The sequence below is a fragment of the Salmo salar genome, chromosome ssa26, assembly GCF_905237065.1.
Source record: "Salmo salar chromosome ssa26, Ssal_v3.1, whole genome shotgun sequence".
NCBI classification, from domain to species: domain Eukaryota; kingdom Metazoa; phylum Chordata; class Actinopteri; order Salmoniformes; family Salmonidae; genus Salmo; species Salmo salar.
The window spans coordinates 14235168-14253394 of record NC_059467.1 but is presented as its reverse complement, the minus strand read 5'-3'; the positions used below and the strand labels follow the sequence as shown (position 1 = coordinate 14253394).

Here is an 18227-nt window from a genome sequence, read left to right as displayed (position 1 = left end):
AAAATATTGCTCCACCCATTAATTATGCAAGAGGAGAGCTGCAGATATGTAATGTTGCGTTGAGGCTTTTTCTCTATAGCTCTCCCTTTCGCTCTTGCTCTGCAAGCCTACCTCTTTTAACTCCCTGCCTCTCTTCCCCACTATCTCTGTGTATCTCTCTCTCACTGTATTTCACTTGTTTTCACCCCCAAACTCTTTCCCATGTGTGTGTGTGTGTGTGTGTTTGAAGGAATGCTTTGGGGGAACAGTTGTCTATGCTCATGCTCTTCTTGCTCCTGGTGATTGTAGAGTACTCAGCAGTGAGTGCAGGATCCTATGCCCTCCCATCTTTCTCTGTCTGCATTATTAATTGTCAGAGGTACAAACTATAGTTGTTTGGTCCCCACAGGCGCCCAACCGTGCTCTCCCAAATTAAAAAGCACTGATTGCATCCTGTGGAGAAAAAAAAAGAAGTTATCTTTATATTCATTTTAAAAGGCTTTATTACTAAAGGCAGTACACAAAGTAAACACTTACTAGAGAAGAAAAAGGTCCATGATTCTACCCACAGTAACTTAAGTATGCATCTCCTTAGTGGAGAACACACACAAAAGTAAAGAGCTTTCTGAGTATCACTTCAGTAAACACACATGTATGAGGGTTTTTTTTGTGGGTGAGAGTGTCACTCCTCTGCTAACACTTCCTGAAGGGGCCCAGCAGAAGATTCATGTTGCATGGCTGGTGGCGGGGATTCCACACAGACACATAAATGGGAGGGAAACACATTCATCAAGGTGGCAGAGACTTGAACAAAGAGGCCCATCCAATCACAGCAGAGAATAAAGGGAAGGCATAAAAGTCCATGCAGCAAGGTCATTTGAAAAAGAAACATAAGAACGTGAGATCAAGTGGTAAATCTCCTGTATGTGGAGCCTTTGTGATCCTCACAGATGTCTGTCCCATTAACGAAAGCCAATGTTCTGTTACACTGCCTCTGCTCATGCTTTCTCCACCACTTCTCTAACCTGTGTGTGGAAACCTTTAAACAGCACTCAGCCTGTTATATGTTGTGTAGATGATGATTATTCTTTGAGGAGTGTTTTTTTTTCTTCACCTCCCTGCTCATGTTGGTATTTGGCTTGTTTTTTGGCAGCACAGTGCCTTATTCCAGTTTCCCTGTTAGTAAAATATTGACAGTTGCATTGCTCCTTACGCCGGAGTATCAACTTAACCAGTCTGTGGTTTCTCCACAGTCATAGGCTGGTGTCCACAGTAGTCAATCCAGCACCAGTCAGTGAACAGGTATGACTCTCTCACATCAGGGCTTCTGGGTAATTGGCTGCCCTTTAAAATTTCACCTCACTTCACGGAGTGTAAACAAAGCAGGAGATGACTTGGAGTTTGGAGGCGCTTTCCATTGTATTTGCTCTCTTCTTTGTGAGATCCATCTGTTTTGTGTGTGTGCGTGTGTGTGTGTGTGTGTGTACATTTTATAGGGACGTAGTGTAAGTGCCCACAAGCTTCTGTGTGTTCCCAATGATGGATTGCTCGTCAGGAGGCAGTAGAAATACTCCATATGCCTGACTGATGCATTGAGTCACAAGTCACGTACAGTGCTTTTGGTCTTACCTCTCAGATTCCTCCGGGAAGCATGTTAACCCTTTTGACTCAACGATCTTGTATTCTGATGGCAGTGCAGCTAAGTTCTCCAGTGTTCCCTCTTACCCTCACATTGCCTCTGAGTACAAGGTGCATGTTTTGATACAGTTCTCTAGTAGGTGTCAGACCCATGTCAAAGGTTACACCTGTGGTAGTTGGTCCTATGTGCCGTTCAAAAGTCCTAGGCTCACCCTCAGGCTGCAGCCCCCCCTGGTTATGGGACCTTTGACTACAGCGTTGTAGTGCGACGTAGGGGTCATTTGGATACATTTTACAAGACAAAAAAACAATTTACAATGCAAATCTAGGTATGCAAAAACAGTGTGCTACACTGTGTAGTGTAGTGCATTGGCCATTATTGTAACACTGTCATTCTTGGTTTCAAGTCTCTGTTGACCATGGCCAGTTTCAGTCTATTGAATAAACCTTAACCACACTATCACTTTCCAGAACTGTTCCTACAGCATATTGTAACTTGTTTTTCGAAAACATAATTTGTACTAAATATTTACACCCCTTGCTGTTAGAGTATTGGAAAGAACACCATTATGGTCACTTACTCAGGATGAATATATTCATTAGAACATATACCATGACTTTTCATTTGTTATTGCCCAGCCATTATAACTGTCCTGGGAGCAATTAAATATGTGAAGTGTCCCATTCTGTCTCTAACTTTCTTCGCTGAACTATCTGCATGTTGCACACATTTCCTAAGAACTAATTAAAGTGAATCAATGACACAACACTTTAAAATGGCGGCATATGTCACAGCCATCAGCGGTGAACAAAGGACACTCTTAATTGTTTTGTTCCTGTGGTTCCTGTAAACGGCTTGTCACAGCTCACACTCCACAGCCTGCTTGTTATGTAAGGTTTCCTTGTCACTCCCCCTACAACACACACGCAGGCACGCACACACACACACACACATTCCCTTCTAGTTTCTCAGTGAAGGCTTCCTCTGTGTCTTAGAAAAATACCATTAATTGTACTGCAAAAATGACAATGTCAGTGGTTATGTGTGACAATCACTTACACTTCACAAGCATGACGTACCCTATACATCACTGGCTCAGGGGAGTAATTTTTTGTGTGGATATTCTCTAGTTTCCTGTCTGAGCCTACACAGTATCTCTCTGATATGCAACACTTCTTTGATGTAAACACATGGATTTTGATCATCTTAGATTCAGACTGCCCTGACCGTGCTGTCTTTCATTTCTTCCTCATATCCATTAAAGTAGCCCTACTTGCACACAATGTTAAGCATGAGTATGCATGACCAGGTTATGATGAGTGATCTGTTGAGGGAGAGAACGTTTTACTGACTGATTATTATTTCTTGTCAGACTTTTACCACATGCTCATGTCTCCTTATGAGCAATGTGGCATGTGCTGTAACACCATTTTCAATGACAGTGCTAGTTGTAAATCATACTGGATTGAACATTGGGTGGGAAATTGGACTTCCATGTTGAATGGCAGATGACAGAGTTGACACTTTCAAGTCATTTCCATACTGATTTGTTTCAGAATTTCCATCAGATCCATCTGCCTCAAAGTTAATATGTAACCCATATAGAACCTGGTTGACAACTCTGAAAGTACATTGGTAGCGTTCCAAGTATGGCATTGCACCTACAGTAGATGGTTGTTTACTGAACCTTGTTGATCCTATTTCTATATTCAAGAGCTTTGGCTTGCTATTTTCATTTGACAACAGGCCTGACAGTGCTTAATGTGTTTCCCAGTCTATGCATTTCAATCAACTGGGTCATACAGCAGCAGCATTCACTACAGCAAGCTAGCCAATCCACATGAGTCTCTTAGTCTGACCATGAGCTATTTTTTTTTTATCGCGGCATAGCCAGAAAAGATAACAGCGCCAATATCTATCTGATGGTAATCAATACATGGTCATTCTCTTGTCACAAGGCTAGTGCATTCATAGACCATTCACTACCGGTCAGCCAGTTGAGGACTGGCACTCATTTGATTTGACCTAGAAACCAGAGGAGATGATGGACCTGGGGAACATCCATTCATCAACATGATGAGTCATTGAAACTTAATTCACATACTGTATGATCCAATACGTTTGAGTATAAATATGTAACGATATAAATTAGTAATTATTTCAAGGACATTACTTTCATAATATTTATTTGTATATTATTTGCAATCTCAGAGAGAAAATATGGTAACTTTTGATGAGGCTAGACATGAATAATTCTGCCATTCTAACCACTGAGCATGGTGTTCTTGGAGACAGACACCGTAGTCTATGTGCACCCCACAGTGCAGACACAGTGAGATAACAGCACTGGTGTATCCAATGTTTTAGAGTTTGATACTACTTTCCTTAAGTCTCAGTGACTGCATACATGTACATGTGGCCACAGAGCCCCATTCTCCCTCGCTGTCAGTGGCGAGCCAACCAGGATAGCCTGTCTGACATCCTGTTAGCCTCATGGGTCCCTGGCAACACTGGAACAATTATGACACTGGGAAACAAAAGCCATTGCACTAACCAAGAGCTCCCACTCCCACTCCCACTGCCACCGTGCCACAACTGACATCACTAAGCCTCTGGATTTATCCCCTCTCCAGTTTTCAAGGAAGATTCCTATTGATTTTCTATCACTGTAGCCGTGTACACAGTAAATGGGAGGTGCCCTCTTAGTTTTTCATCTGATGAGACAAAAGGATATACCCCAACATCTTTATCCCGCCCTTGCTCTTGAAACGCTAGCTTTCACATCATAAACACCATGACCATAACTCCTAATTGCTTAATAGTTTCATAACCTGCGGGCATAACATTTGTTTTCATAATTTGTGTAGCAATAAGTCCTCAGTACTCTAGTTAATATTAATGAGATTACATTAGGTTTACCACAAGAACACAACCTGTAGCATCTCTGGGTGTTTGTGGGCTACTGGAAGAAAACAAAGTCCATGACACATGTCTTTAGACAGGGGAATAGCATGGATTCATTCAATCATCTCAAAAGGTAGTTCAGATACTACCACATACTGTAAGTGACATTTGGTTGAGAATTAACGTCAACAGTGTGACTGCACACATCAGTCGATTTAGGCCTCAAACCTGCAGAGGTTTTGTCACAGACCCAAATCAGCTTTGGAATTTCATTTTTATAAGCGATTGTTATTTTTTGTCTCCTAAAGTTGATATGTATTACATCTTTGTAATTGCACCGGTGGGCTACAGGCATCAAATCAAACCAGAGACAATATTCCCACAATTGAGTTTCCTCGACCAAGGGCCCAGAGGTGCATCCAACTCTGCAGTCATGAGTGTCCCCGAATTCTCGGTACAATATCCAGGAAGGACAAGCTAATCTGTACTGATTTGAAACCGTGCCAAACAGAAGCTTTTTTAATCCCTCATATTTTTTGGATCAGAGGAGTGGAGAATGTACACCTCTGTAAGGAAAAAGGTAGAGGGGGCTATTTCATGGCCCACTAATTCCACTGTTTTCTTCCACACTTAAATCCCTATGTATTGTCACATAGTTTGGATTTGCTATTTGCTGCAGACACACCTTTCAAGCAATCAGAAGTATGAAGGTGCTTTCATAATTAAATGCAAATATGGCTCCATTTTCCCACTGCCATTGTAGTATTAGCAATTTAACTTTTAGGCAGATAAGACTTATTATCTCTGAAAATTGGAGCAATTTCCTGTCCTGTCTTAATTTCATTTGACAATTGGCAAATACCTATAGCATATACAATATACATTATTCTCAACCAGCTTTGCAGGAATAGACACATTTTTATTGTTGAATACATCAATAGTACTTCATTTGTAATTCATTTGTATTAGTTCCCTACATTCCCTGCCCATTCCTTAAACAAAGACTTTGTGACACTTTCAATGAATCTAGGTTTACTACAGTTCTGGTATTGTAACAGTATTTGGAGCTGTTCTGTGATTTTCGACCACAAGGAAAACAGTGTATATGAATGATATTGCATAAAATGTCATGAAAGGGTCTGATACGACGTAGCTCATCTCCAGCACGCACACACACACACACACACACACACACACACATCCTCAGAAATAATAAGCAGTATGAATTGTAAAGGTAAGCCCTGGCAACAGTAAGGGTCATCACAGCACATACATTACTAACAAACACATGTCTCAAAGGGCCACTTGAGGCTCTCTATGTGAAATAATTGGGTAGCAATAGCAATGCAGGTTTTTGAGTCAAAGTGCAATGATGATCTATATGCTTTGTTTTGCTATTGTAAAAGGGAGGACAGGGTTACTATTAATCATTGCTTGACATGTTTTGGCTGTATAAACAGAAAATGCATTCCCCACATGTGCAATATTTAATGACCCTCTCTCATGAAACAGTCTTGAAATTCTACTGGAATGGGTCTTTATTCTGTAACGTCATATGAACAGGCTCATGAGAATATTATTCAGTGTACCTGTAAAACAGATGATGAGCAGCACATATTCTGAACTGCAGAATCTGTATCTACAAAGGCACAACTCATGCTCTCAGCCTCAAAAACATTTGCCAAGCCCCAAAGCCAGGTGATACAAGGTACAACAGAGGAGTTTAGGCCAACAGACTGTGTGTTCCTTGCCAGCAGCTGCATGAGGGAAACATCTCCACCTGTATTCCACAACTTTTCTTTCAATGGTCCTAACAACAATCAGCAGAGAAATCAACTAGAATAGAAAAAAGTTAGCATCCTTATATTAAAACTGAGAAGCACCATGTTAAACTGGCCTGGTGTTATTACTTTGTTTGTGCCAGATTAATGGCACAGCCTAATGACAGGCACAGAGGTGGCCTTAACTAGTGTTGTCCCCCACTATGACCCATTCTGTCTCCTGCAGACAACAGGCCTGGATACCTGTGGCTAGGCCTGATGCCTTCTGTAACCATTAACATTTACTGATGTTGTCAGAACACCTGAGAACATATTTTACAAAAAAAATTACCATACCATCTGTACTGTCAAGTTGTTTCCTACGAACAGCTTTCCTCCTTTTATTCTCTTCCCACCTGAGCCACAGACTAATGAAGAGTTGGGCATCAGCATCAGCCCTGCTCTTTATTGTTCATTTTTCAAAGCCTTCACTGTAAGATAGTGTTCTCTGTTGGGATGTTGTAGCACAGTATGCTGTGTCATTCATGTGTCTGGCAATAATGTTGTCTTTAACCTTACCAATAAGTACCTCTGGCTTTATAGTGGAACCAGGAAGATTACAGGGGGGGAAGCTAGCTGTAAGGAGTGATTATGGGTGTCAGAAGTCCACTCTATTTTTAATAATGTGCCCTTTCACATATACAGGTACATCAGTCACTAGGGTGACGGCAACAGACGCAGATGACCCAGTCTATGGAAACAGTGCTAAGCTTGTGTACAGCATACTGGAAGGACAGCCCTACTTCTCCATAGACCCCAACACCGGTGAGTGGATTGCCATGGTGGAATACTAAATCAAATCAAAGTTTATTTGTCACATGCACAGGACCCAGCATGTGTAAACTGTACAGTGAAATGCTTACTTGCAGCTCTTTCCTCAACAGTGCAAAATAAATGTCACTTTCAGGGTCATGGCATGTAAAGTTGTTGACCCTGAACAGATACACTCCTTTTTTCATGACTCGATGGCAGTCAAAACAAGTGTTGTTTCAGCTACATTTACAGATTGAATGCATATTATCCATACATAGACAATTACTCAGCATACAGATTATATTTGCCTTTTGAGGATATAACTCTCAGCAAGATATTCAAGGACTGTTACATTTAAATGACAGTGCTATCTTTTTTAATTCCATCTGCCGTCTGCTTATTCTTCAACCTTGACTTTGTTGTTTTCCTAATTGCATTTTCAGCCGACTTGTTAACAGTGTGTCTGTAAGCAACATGATTAAATAATGGTGAAATTACATTAATAAGCAATGAGATGGAAATCAGCTGCTCACAATTTGGATAAACAACATACAATAAACAAGCTCCAAGAACGTCAAAACTGTATGTACATAATACATATGAAGACATATTTCTACATGTAGAAACCCTGTTTCCTCCTCAACAATATTATGCATTTTAATCACTCACCTCTACCACAATAAAATGGAGAAGGTATCGTGAATCTATGAAAGGACAATTTGAGGATCAGCGTGTACGCTTTGCATGATTACTGAGCACATGCAGATGGCTCATTCAAGTGAGCCAGATGTTTTAATGAATGTTAATGACAAATAAAAGGTAAGGGAAAAACAAACATTATAATCCATTTGACACTTCCAACACCATGAAGGAAATTGAATGCATTTGATAAATAAATAAACATCATGCCCCAATCCATCAATTGGTTAACGGACGGTAGAAAAAAATCCTAGAAAATATCTATGGAAATGAGTGTTTGTCTTTCCACCCTTTTCAGTGATTAGGAATTAATTTGAATAGCTAACGATGATCAACAGCGATGACAGTAGAGTGAGTAACAGAGGATAACTGAAGTGTGTGTGTGTGTGTCTGTGGGTGTGGTGCGTGCATACGTGTGAGTTTGTGTGTGTGTGTGTGGGAGCACTTCTTTTAGGGAGAGTTGTTCTTACCTGCTTCAAAGTCATTTGCGTAGTGTAAACACTTTCTTTCAAGACAGTGTTGCATAAAAGTTATTACTCAGATAATATAGTCTAAATCCCCCCCCACTTCCACCCTCATCAGGCATAATATGCCAAGTGTGTCAGGCTAAAGCAGACCTTTATTAAGTGCTGATTATTTATTCGATTATTCTACCGGCCTCTGTTTTCTGAGCGGATTATGCTTGCCCTGAGCACTTTGCCACTGCAGTCAATAAGGTCCATTCTGCATTAAATATTTTTTGTTGTTGATATACAGTACCAGTCAAAAGTTTAGACAAACCTACTCCTTCCAGGGTTTTTCTTAATTGTTTTCTACATTGTAGAATAATAGTGAAGACATCATCACTCTGAAATAACACATATGGAATCATGTAGTAACCAAAAAAGTGTTAAGCAAATCAAAATATATTTTATATTTAAGATTCTTCAAAGAATCAGTTGTGTTGTGACAAGGTAGTGGTGGTATACAAAAGATAGCCCTATTTGGTAAAAGACCAAGTCAAATAAGCAAAAATAAGTTACAGTCCATCGTTCATTTAAGACATGGAGGTCAGTCAATGCGGAAAATGTCAAGAACATTGAACGTTTTTTTCAAGTGCAGTCTCTAAAACCATCAAGCGCTATGATGAAACTGGCTGTCATGAGGACCGCCACAGGAAAGGAAGACCCAGAGTTACCTCTGCTGCAGAGGATACGTTCATTAGAATGAACTGCACCTCAGATTGCAGCCAAAACAAATGGTTCACAGAGTTCAAGTAACAGACACATCTCAACATCAACTGTTCAGAGGAGACTGCGTGAATCAGCCCTGCATGGTCGAATTGCTGCAAAGAAACCACTTGGGCCAAGAAACACGAGCAATGGACATTAGACCGGTGGAAATCTGTCCTTTGGTCTGTTGAGTCCAAATTTGAGATTTTTGGTTCCAACCGCCTTGTCTTTGTGAGATGCAGAGTTGGTGAAAGGATGATCTCCGCATATGTGGTTCCCACCGTGAAGCATGGAGGAGGAGGTGTGATTGTGTGGGGGTGCTTTGCTGGTGACACTCTCTGTTACTTATTTAGAATTCAAGGCACATTTAACCAGCATGGCTACCACAGCATTCTGCAGCAATATGCCATCCCATCTGGTTTGTGCTTAGTGGGACTATCATTTGTTTTTCAACAGGACAATGACCCAAAACACATCTCCAGGCTGTGTAAGGGCTATTTGACCCAAGAAGGAGAGTGATGGAGTACTGCATCAGATGACTTGGCCTCCACAATCACCTGACCTCAACCCAATTGAGATGGTTTGGGGATGAGTTGGACCGCAGAGTGAAGGAAAAGCAGCCAACAATTGTTCATTAGATGTGGGAACTACTTCAAGACTGTTGGAAAAGCATTCCAGGTGAAGCTGGTGGAGCGAATGCCAAGAGTGTGCAAAGCTGTCATCAAGGCAAAGGGTGGCTACTTTGAAGAATCTAAAATACATTTTGATTTGTTTAACACTTGTTTGGTTACTACGTGATTCCATATGTGTTATTTCATAGTTTTGATGTCTTCACTATTTTTCTACAATGTCGAAAATAGTAAAAATAAAGAAAACCCTTGAATGAGTAGGTGTCTCCAAACGTTTGACTGGTACTGTATATTGTTTATTCTCTGTAATACAACTAGCCACTTAGCAATTTTATAATGTTGGCTTTAGCTATGCCAGATTGGGAACCTATCTCCCATAACTAGCTACCAAGAAGACATTTCAGGCTATCAATAAAGTTAGAGCAGCTAGCTTGTCTAACTATCTTAGCTGGCATGCCTGCTGGCAAGGTTGGTAGACTTTAGAAAAGCAAGCAAAATACTAAATGCACTGAATAAGACTGAATCTTTTACAGAGATGCAGAGAATCATATTTAGCTTTTTTTTTTTAAACCTCCAGTCAGGAGGATACAGACAGCTCAAGAGGTATGCTTAGATGTGCAGAATTTTTTTTTTTTTTACATAAAATTAAGTATACAAATTATGACTCTAGATTGCAGGAAAAAAACTGTTTCAGCTGTTCAAAAAATGCAAAATTCTCCAACCCCCAGCCATCCTCACATACTTGGTGTCCCTTCAGATTTTCAGGCTGCATTATGCACCTGGACAGCGTAATTTCCATTCAATCAGAACACAAATTACTTGCAGACAGCAGTACAGCAGTACAACACTTCAACAATCAAACACATTGATTTGTAATGCTATTCACAGGATCAGAGCTTCTCTCCAGGTGTTCTGTCAGAAATTCCACTACTGTTTAATAAAATAAGTGCTTAAAGGTTATTATGAAGGATACTGCAACACTCTTAAAGGTGCAATGAAGTGATCATGTCAAACATTATGAATGCCTTTGTATACACCATTCTATTCATTTATGTGTATGTTGATTTTTTTGCAATAACAATATATTTGATGTTAATTGTTTTGCTTTCAGCGATCATTAAAATTGCTTTACATGGGATGGATCGAGAGATGCGAGAGGAGTACCTGGTCGTCATTCAAGCAAAAGACATGGGTGGTCATATGGGAGGGTTGTCAGGGACGACAACAGTTACTGTCACACTAACAGATGTCAACGATAACCCGCCAAAGTTCTCAAAAAGTAAGCAAAATGTCAAATTCTCTCTCCATACACTATAGTTAGAACCCATTATTGGCAAATCTGAATGTATTTGTTGTTGTTTTGCAGCGTTATGTTTTTTCATGAATTTCCACAATCAGAATTGTACTAGTTATATAGATGCATAGATAAGGAGACATCTACTGTTAGGGTGAAATAATCATGATGTCCTATTCTTCAGGTCTGTACGAGTTTGTGATCCCAGAGGAGCTTGGCATTGGTAAACCTGGTGGCAAGGTAAAGGCAAATGATAGGGACATTGGCGAGAACGCCAAATCAACGTACAACATCATTGACGGTGATGAGAAGGACGTCTTTGAGATCACTACAGATGCCCAGACTCAAGAGGGCATCCTTCGTCTGAAGAAGGTAAGGACCTGATGCAAACTGCTTTGCCCTAGGGTTCCACCAACAACCACTTCATATCTTTAACAGCTTCAACTTAAACAAGGCCCAAATAGTAGGTTGCAAGACGGGGTATCAAAGGAGGAAGGTCGTTCACACAGGCTACAGGTCAGAGCTGTATATCTAGAATGATTTAATTTAAATTGACCATGGGGAAAAAAATTGTACTACATATATATCATGCAAAGCAGTTTCAATGGCGAAGATGCATAAAAACGGCGGCCCCCATTAATGCACCTTCGCCATTGAATTGATCTATAAGAGTATATCAACAACAGCTACCAAATTTACACTGTTGATTTGGTAGATGATTAAATGTACGAAAGGGAAAACAAATTATATGTCATGTTTGCCTCCAGCAATCTAAATGTTTACTGTTACACAGCAATATACAGTATCACAATATTTCTGTAGAACTGCAATGATAGAAGGAGCTACTTCAGGCCTGAAGTATTCAAGTGTATACATGAGTGATGGATGTGTGCTCACGTCTTGACTCATGGTTAGTTTAATGTCTAGAGTTAGAGCTATAGATCATTGAAGCGCGATAGTATGTCATTGCGTTTGGATTCTAAATGACATTACATTAGGACATCCACTGTGTCTTCCTGTAACTATGAACAAACTATTGGATGAAATGAAATAATATTTTTTCTGATGATCTGCCTTGAATAGATTATACTCTACTAAACAAAACAGACGGCTTGAGAACAAACTAGACATGATCAATAAGACCTTTGAGATACTTCCCTCTAGTATTTCACAGTGACAGCAGTGCTGTGGCTCTGCCTCGTCACTTTATTCTCGTATACTTGGCCTGGAATCTGTTGCCTGCATTGCTAATAGTATGATGGATGAGATTGCATGTGAAAAACAGGAAATCAACTGCCTACTCTCTTCTCACCTCTACATCTCCAGATGGTGAAGTTCAGATTACTTTAGCAGAATTGGTATTTCTGCTTCCGTTCCGCACTCTGAACAACATATTCTTGGTTTCAGAGCCCTGTTGCACCAGTTTGTGGAGTTTCTTAGCCAATGTGGAAGAACAAAGGATGAAATGGAGCACATAGCACCACCACACCCCCAACAACAAACATATCTCAATAAACTGCTGTCAAATACCAAGTGCAAATTATTAAAGATTCTTTGCGGCAAGGTTAAAAAATATTGATCTAAACACGACTGCAGAAACACAAACTAGGAAGTGGCTTTGTTGTTTTGGGTCTAAGCTTTTTATCTTCCACCCCTCAGGCCTATCGGGGGATGTTAGTGGGAAGTTCTGCTTCCTCCACCAGCCAGCACTGAACTTTGATGTCTCTAAATGGCCTGTGTGTATACAGATCCTATCCTGAGGCTCATGGGAATTTGATGCATGGCACAGGAGGGCTCTGAGGTGGGGACATCAACAAGGGACAAGCATGGGGAAAATGGAGTGAAAATGCTGCCCCATCTTCATATGCACATACTGTAGCAACACAAGCCGGTCTAACACTTCCACTACCATGTTCAATCAATATGAAAACCAAAGTGCTGCTCTCCGGATTACAGAGAGTCAAGTGCTGCATGAATTGACCTCCCCCAAAACAATGAGTAATGGTAGAGTGGCATAGAGGGACAATTCAAATATGGCTGACTCAGTGGAGAGGTCAGATGTCATTGAGGATCATTTGAGAGGATGAGAATAGCAATACTATCTTCAATGTTCTATTCTGAGGTAAAACTGTCGAGGTAGAGTCGCTTGTTGAAACAATCATACAGTGTTAAGAGACAAAAAAATGAACTTACTGCTTTGTTATAAGGTATGGTCAATTATGCATAACATTTTAGAAGTACAAATATAACTGCAATGCCGAAAGGAGTCTGACTTGTTAATTGTTGTTGTAAATCGAATACAAAAACAGAATAGTGGTGATCAGGAAATAGTGCTGAATAGTTTAACTATTGTGGTATTCCATTCTTTAACTGCGATGTAATCATTCTGACAATTGACCCCTGTACACTTTTAGCCCTGGGCTCCTTTATACTTGGTATTAGGCTGGAATCCTTTGAAACCAATGTTTGCTCTTGGTCCAGCTGTTCACTCCTCTCAACATAGAGGAGGAGGAGAAGAAGGTGGGGAGAGAAGAGAGAGGAAGGGCGGTTAATAATGAAAATGCTCCAAATAGCTTCTCAGACAGCGGAAGACTGGGCTGCAGGGCCCTCTCCATACGGGTGCCCTGACGCCAGACGTGTGGACTTCAAAGCCCCCTGTCAGTCCCCGTCCCCAGCTGCTTTTCTCTCACAGCTGGGCCTGCTGCCGGCACTGCCCCAGCGCTGGCCCGACCCAGCCTAGGGGACCATTGGATTCTTTTTATTTCTTTGTGAAAAGCTGGAATACATTTTTTGATCCCTCTGCTAACCCCTCTCATTCCCAAAGCCAACTCAGATCCCCTCAAGCGGCAAGGCCCAGTTTTGATTTCCCTATAAATCCTGGTTTTGGAGCGTGGAAGTGACTTGATCCCATTATTTTAGTATTATAAGAGTAGCCAGAGGTGATTCAAAATACAATTGTGACAGTCTGGGATGGCTGCTGAGACACCAGAGAGTTAAATTGTGATGTTTTTACATGTTGCAAATATTCAATGATGACTAAAAAAGTAGTGGACATTGGTTCTCAATGTCCTTGTGAAATAGGAATGAGACCAACTGTAATTTCAGGGGTATGTTTCTTGCCACTGAAGTACTCATAGGCATGCAATTCCCCCTAGGAAATGTCATTATTGTGTTAGAATTCCTGAATACACATCCACTTCTATTCATGTGATGATAATGCCTCAATAATTGCTATCCTTCAAAACCGGCAATAATTTTGTAACAGTGTTATCATCATGGTAGTGCACAGCCACAAAATTATATTTTCAGGTAGCACAAACGTACAAATAACATTATTTGAATTATTTCCTAACACATTTCAACCAGATTGATGTGATACCAGATTAGATTAACCTTATTTACAGCCTTATTCTATCCTAGAGCAGATGTCACAAAACAAATTGGTAACACATGGATTACTTGAGGTGAGATTGTGGTTATTGCTAATAATTACAAATGTTGTTCCACCCTGTGCTTGGATTATTTCCTTAAATGTTTTTGATAGGATCAGAGATCACACTATTACATTTCAACTCCGAAAGTTCTTCTCCATCCACATCGGGTGCATTTTTTCTTGCTGCTTTGGACATCAGTGAAAGGTATTTGTTTCTGTCATTTTCCACAGCCCCTGAACTTCGAGACTAAAAAGTCATATACACTGAAGGTGGAGGCGGCCAACATTCGATTTGATCCCAACAGTGGCGTCCCCTTCAAGGATACAGCCACGGTGAAGATTGCAGTGGAAGATTCAGATGAACCCCCTGTTTTCTCCAAGCCCACATTTGTCCTGCAGGTGGATGAGAATGCCCCCATCAACACGGTTATAGGAACAGTCACAGCCCGCGATCCTGATGTCACTGGCAGTCTAGTCAGGTAAGAAACAAGATGTTATTCACAACCTCATTTCACCAAACACTTGTTTACTTTATTATTTACCCACCCATATAAGGAGTGCAGTGTGCCATGGAATCATATATTATTTTTTAAAACATAGTCTTGCCACTGTGCATCTTCCTTTGGAGGTGAAATGTGAGCCGATGGCTGCTCTTGTTTCCTTAGGACCACAATGTAGTAAACTTGAAAGCACAGCACAGGTAGACTTCTCTTAGTGGTGACTTTGCCTGCTGCGTTTCAGTTGTGTGACTTATTCTTAGACATTTCACAAGGGCACCTTGTATAGGTTATACAGGCAATTTCTCTCCATCCACCCCGTCATTTCATTAATTCTCCAGTGACTTGCCGCGTTCCCCGGACAACACTCAACAGGTTGTGTAATTTCATGGTGAACAGAGTGTGAGCTGGGAATCATTTATTGGCTATTGCCAAAGCAGGGGAATTCAAACTGGTTCCATCTTCATAATTAAAAAAAAATAGGCATACCAAAACAATGTAACCTGTTCTCATGTTTGAGTGTCTCTTTTCTTTTCCTTCTTTTTTTTCTTCTTCTGTGACCCCAATGTTCTTTTATGTTGCACTTTCACAAAGTGTTTCATTATCACTGTGCTGCGCATGCATATTTACTGATGTGTGTAGTGTGTAGATATGTGGTATATATTATTCTGCTGATCTATGTGTGATAAGCACTGCCCTATTTCATTTTAATGTGAACATGTCTGTCCAAGCGATTGAAATAATTGTCATAAATGTACTATATTGTACTATGTTGACATCTCAGACTGGCAATTAGGAATCACGTTTTTCTGTGTAATGATGTATTAGGTTGATTTTTCAATCAGGACTTTCTCATTGAAAATATACTTGTTGATGTTTATTTCTAATTCCTTGTTTTCTGTTTTGAATGAAAGAGCACTTCATGTATTTACTATTTTGTGGATAAGATTACACATTTCGATAAGTGAATTGAGGCTGTAGGATATTATGCCAGTGTTTGTAAGGCTGTCTGAAAGCTTTCAAGCAATCAGACTTAGAGGAGGCTTTACGGAACCTACTTAGAGGCTTTAAGAGTTTGGAGCCGGAAGAAAGTAGTGATTTTCTGCACGTAAGTGGTTAATGTCACATTGCTTCCCATGTCTGCCAATGTCAATGAAGGCATTCAACAGTAAAGCCATTCTATTAAGGAGAGGAAGGGAATGGCTCTTACACAGCTTGAGATGTTCCTGCCATCTTGTGTTGTTTCCCAATACTGATCATTTGCTCCACAGCAAGATGGAATGTACCTTTAAAGCCCCATGCAGTCTTTTTTTTTTAAATGTATTCATCACTGTACCCCACACATACAATTACCTGTAAGGTCCCTCAGTTGAGCAGTGAATTTCAAACACAGATTCAACCACAAAGACCAGGGAGGTTTACATGCCTTGCAAAGAAGGGCACCTATTAGTAGATGGGTAAAAAAAACAGACATTGAATATCCCTTTGAGCATGGTAAAGTTATTAATAACACTTTGGGTGGTGTTTCAATACACCCAGTCACTACAAAGATACAGGCACCCTTCCTAACTCAGTTGCCGGAGATTAAGGTGACTTTAAAACTGTTACAGAGTTTAATGGCTGAGATAACTGAGGATGGATCAACCACTTTGTAGTTACTCCACAATACTAACCTAAATTACAGAGTGAAAAGAAGGAAGCATGTACAGAATACAAATATTCCAAAACATAGATCCTGTTTGCACTAAAGTAAACCTGCAAACAAATTGAAAAGAAATGGTTAATGGTTGTCTTGAGTACAAAGTGTTATGAGTACCACTCTTCATATTTTCAAGCGTGGTGGTGGCTGCATCATGTTATGGGTATGCTTGTCATCGGCAAGAACTAGGGACGACAATGAATGTTCTTGAGTGGCCTAGTTACAGTTTTGACTGAAATCAGCTTGAAAATCTATGGCAGTAGTTTAAAATGGCTTTCTAGCCCTGATCACCAACCAACTTGACAGACCTTGAAGAATGTGTTTAACCTCTTGGGGCTAGGTGGGACGCTAGCGTGCCACCCGTGGTGCACTCCATCAACAGCAGGTGCATTTCAAGAGCGGCAAATTTGAATCCAAATAAATGTCAAAATTCAAATTTTTCAAAAATACAACTATTTTACACCATTTGAAAGATAAACATCTCCTTAATCTAACCACGTTTTACGATTTCAAAAAGGTTTTACGGCGAAAGCATAAATTTAGAGTATGTTAGGACAGTACATTTACAAGAGTTGTGTGTAATGTTTTGTCAAGTCAAAGACAGGGTCACCAAAACCATAAAACCAGCTAAAATGATGCACTAACCTTTTACAATCTCCATCAGATGACACTCCTAGGACATTATGTTAGACAATGCATGCATTTTTAGTTCTATCAAGTTCATATTTATATCCAAAAACAGCGTTTTACTATGGCATTGATGTTGAGGAAATCGTTTCCCTCCAATAACCGGCAGTCAAGTCAGCACCACAAATTAAATAATTACAATTAGAAAACATTGGTAAAATATTATATTGTCATTTAAAGAATTATAGATTTACATCTCTTGAACGCAATCAACTTGCCAGATTTAAAAATAACCTTACTGGGAAATCACACTTTGCAATAATCTGAGCACTGCGCCCAGAAAATTACGCGTTGCGATACAGACTAGACGTCATGTTGGGGAGATCTAAAATCGAAAATACTATGTAAATAATCCATTACCTTTGATTCTCTTCATCAGATGTCACTTCCAGGTATCACAGGTCCATAACGAATGTAGTTTTGTTCAAAAAAGCTCATCATTTATGTCCAAAAATCTCCGTCTCGTTAGCACATGATGTAAGCCAGCCGGACTTCTCGTCATGATCGAGGGGAAAAAATATATTTCCGTTCGTTCAAACATGTCAAACGTTGTATAGCATAAATCATTAGGGCCTTTTTTAACCAGAACATGAATAATATTCAAGGTGGACGAATGCATACTCTTTTATAACGTATTGGAACGAGGGTACCCTACATGAACTCGCGCGCCAGGTGTCTAATGGGCCATCATCGTTCCATGGCTCTTGTTCGGTCAGATCTCCCTCCAGAAGACTCAAAACACTTTGTAAAGGCTGGTGACATCTAGTGGAAGCAATAGGAAGTGCCAAAATATTCCTAAACCCCTGTGTTTTTCAATGGGATAGGTTTAAAGTCAATACAACACATCAGGTATCCACTTCCTGTCAGAAAATGTCTCAGGGTTTTGCCTGCCAAATGAGTTCTGTTATACTCACAGACACCATTCAAACAGTTTTAGAAACTTTAGAGTGTTTTCTATCCATATATAATAAGTATATGCATAT

The 18227-nt window shown here is 40.1% G+C and overlaps 1 protein-coding gene across 3 annotated transcripts in view; it reads left to right on the top strand.

The window, feature by feature from the left end:
- The window catches only part of LOC106587289 (cadherin-8), a 73684-nt gene that overhangs the window by 39059 nt on the left and 16398 nt on the right, over nt 1-18227 (top strand). For all 3 annotated transcript variants that reach the window (XM_014175534.2, XM_014175536.2, XM_014175533.2), the window contains 4 exons: nt 6988-7107; nt 10746-10913; nt 11113-11300; nt 14593-14840. In XM_014175534.2, the coding sequence (XP_014031009.2) occupies nt 6988-7107; nt 10746-10913; nt 11113-11300; nt 14593-14840 (724 nt within the window). The remainder of the gene's footprint in view (nt 1-6987; nt 7108-10745; nt 10914-11112; nt 11301-14592; nt 14841-18227) is intronic.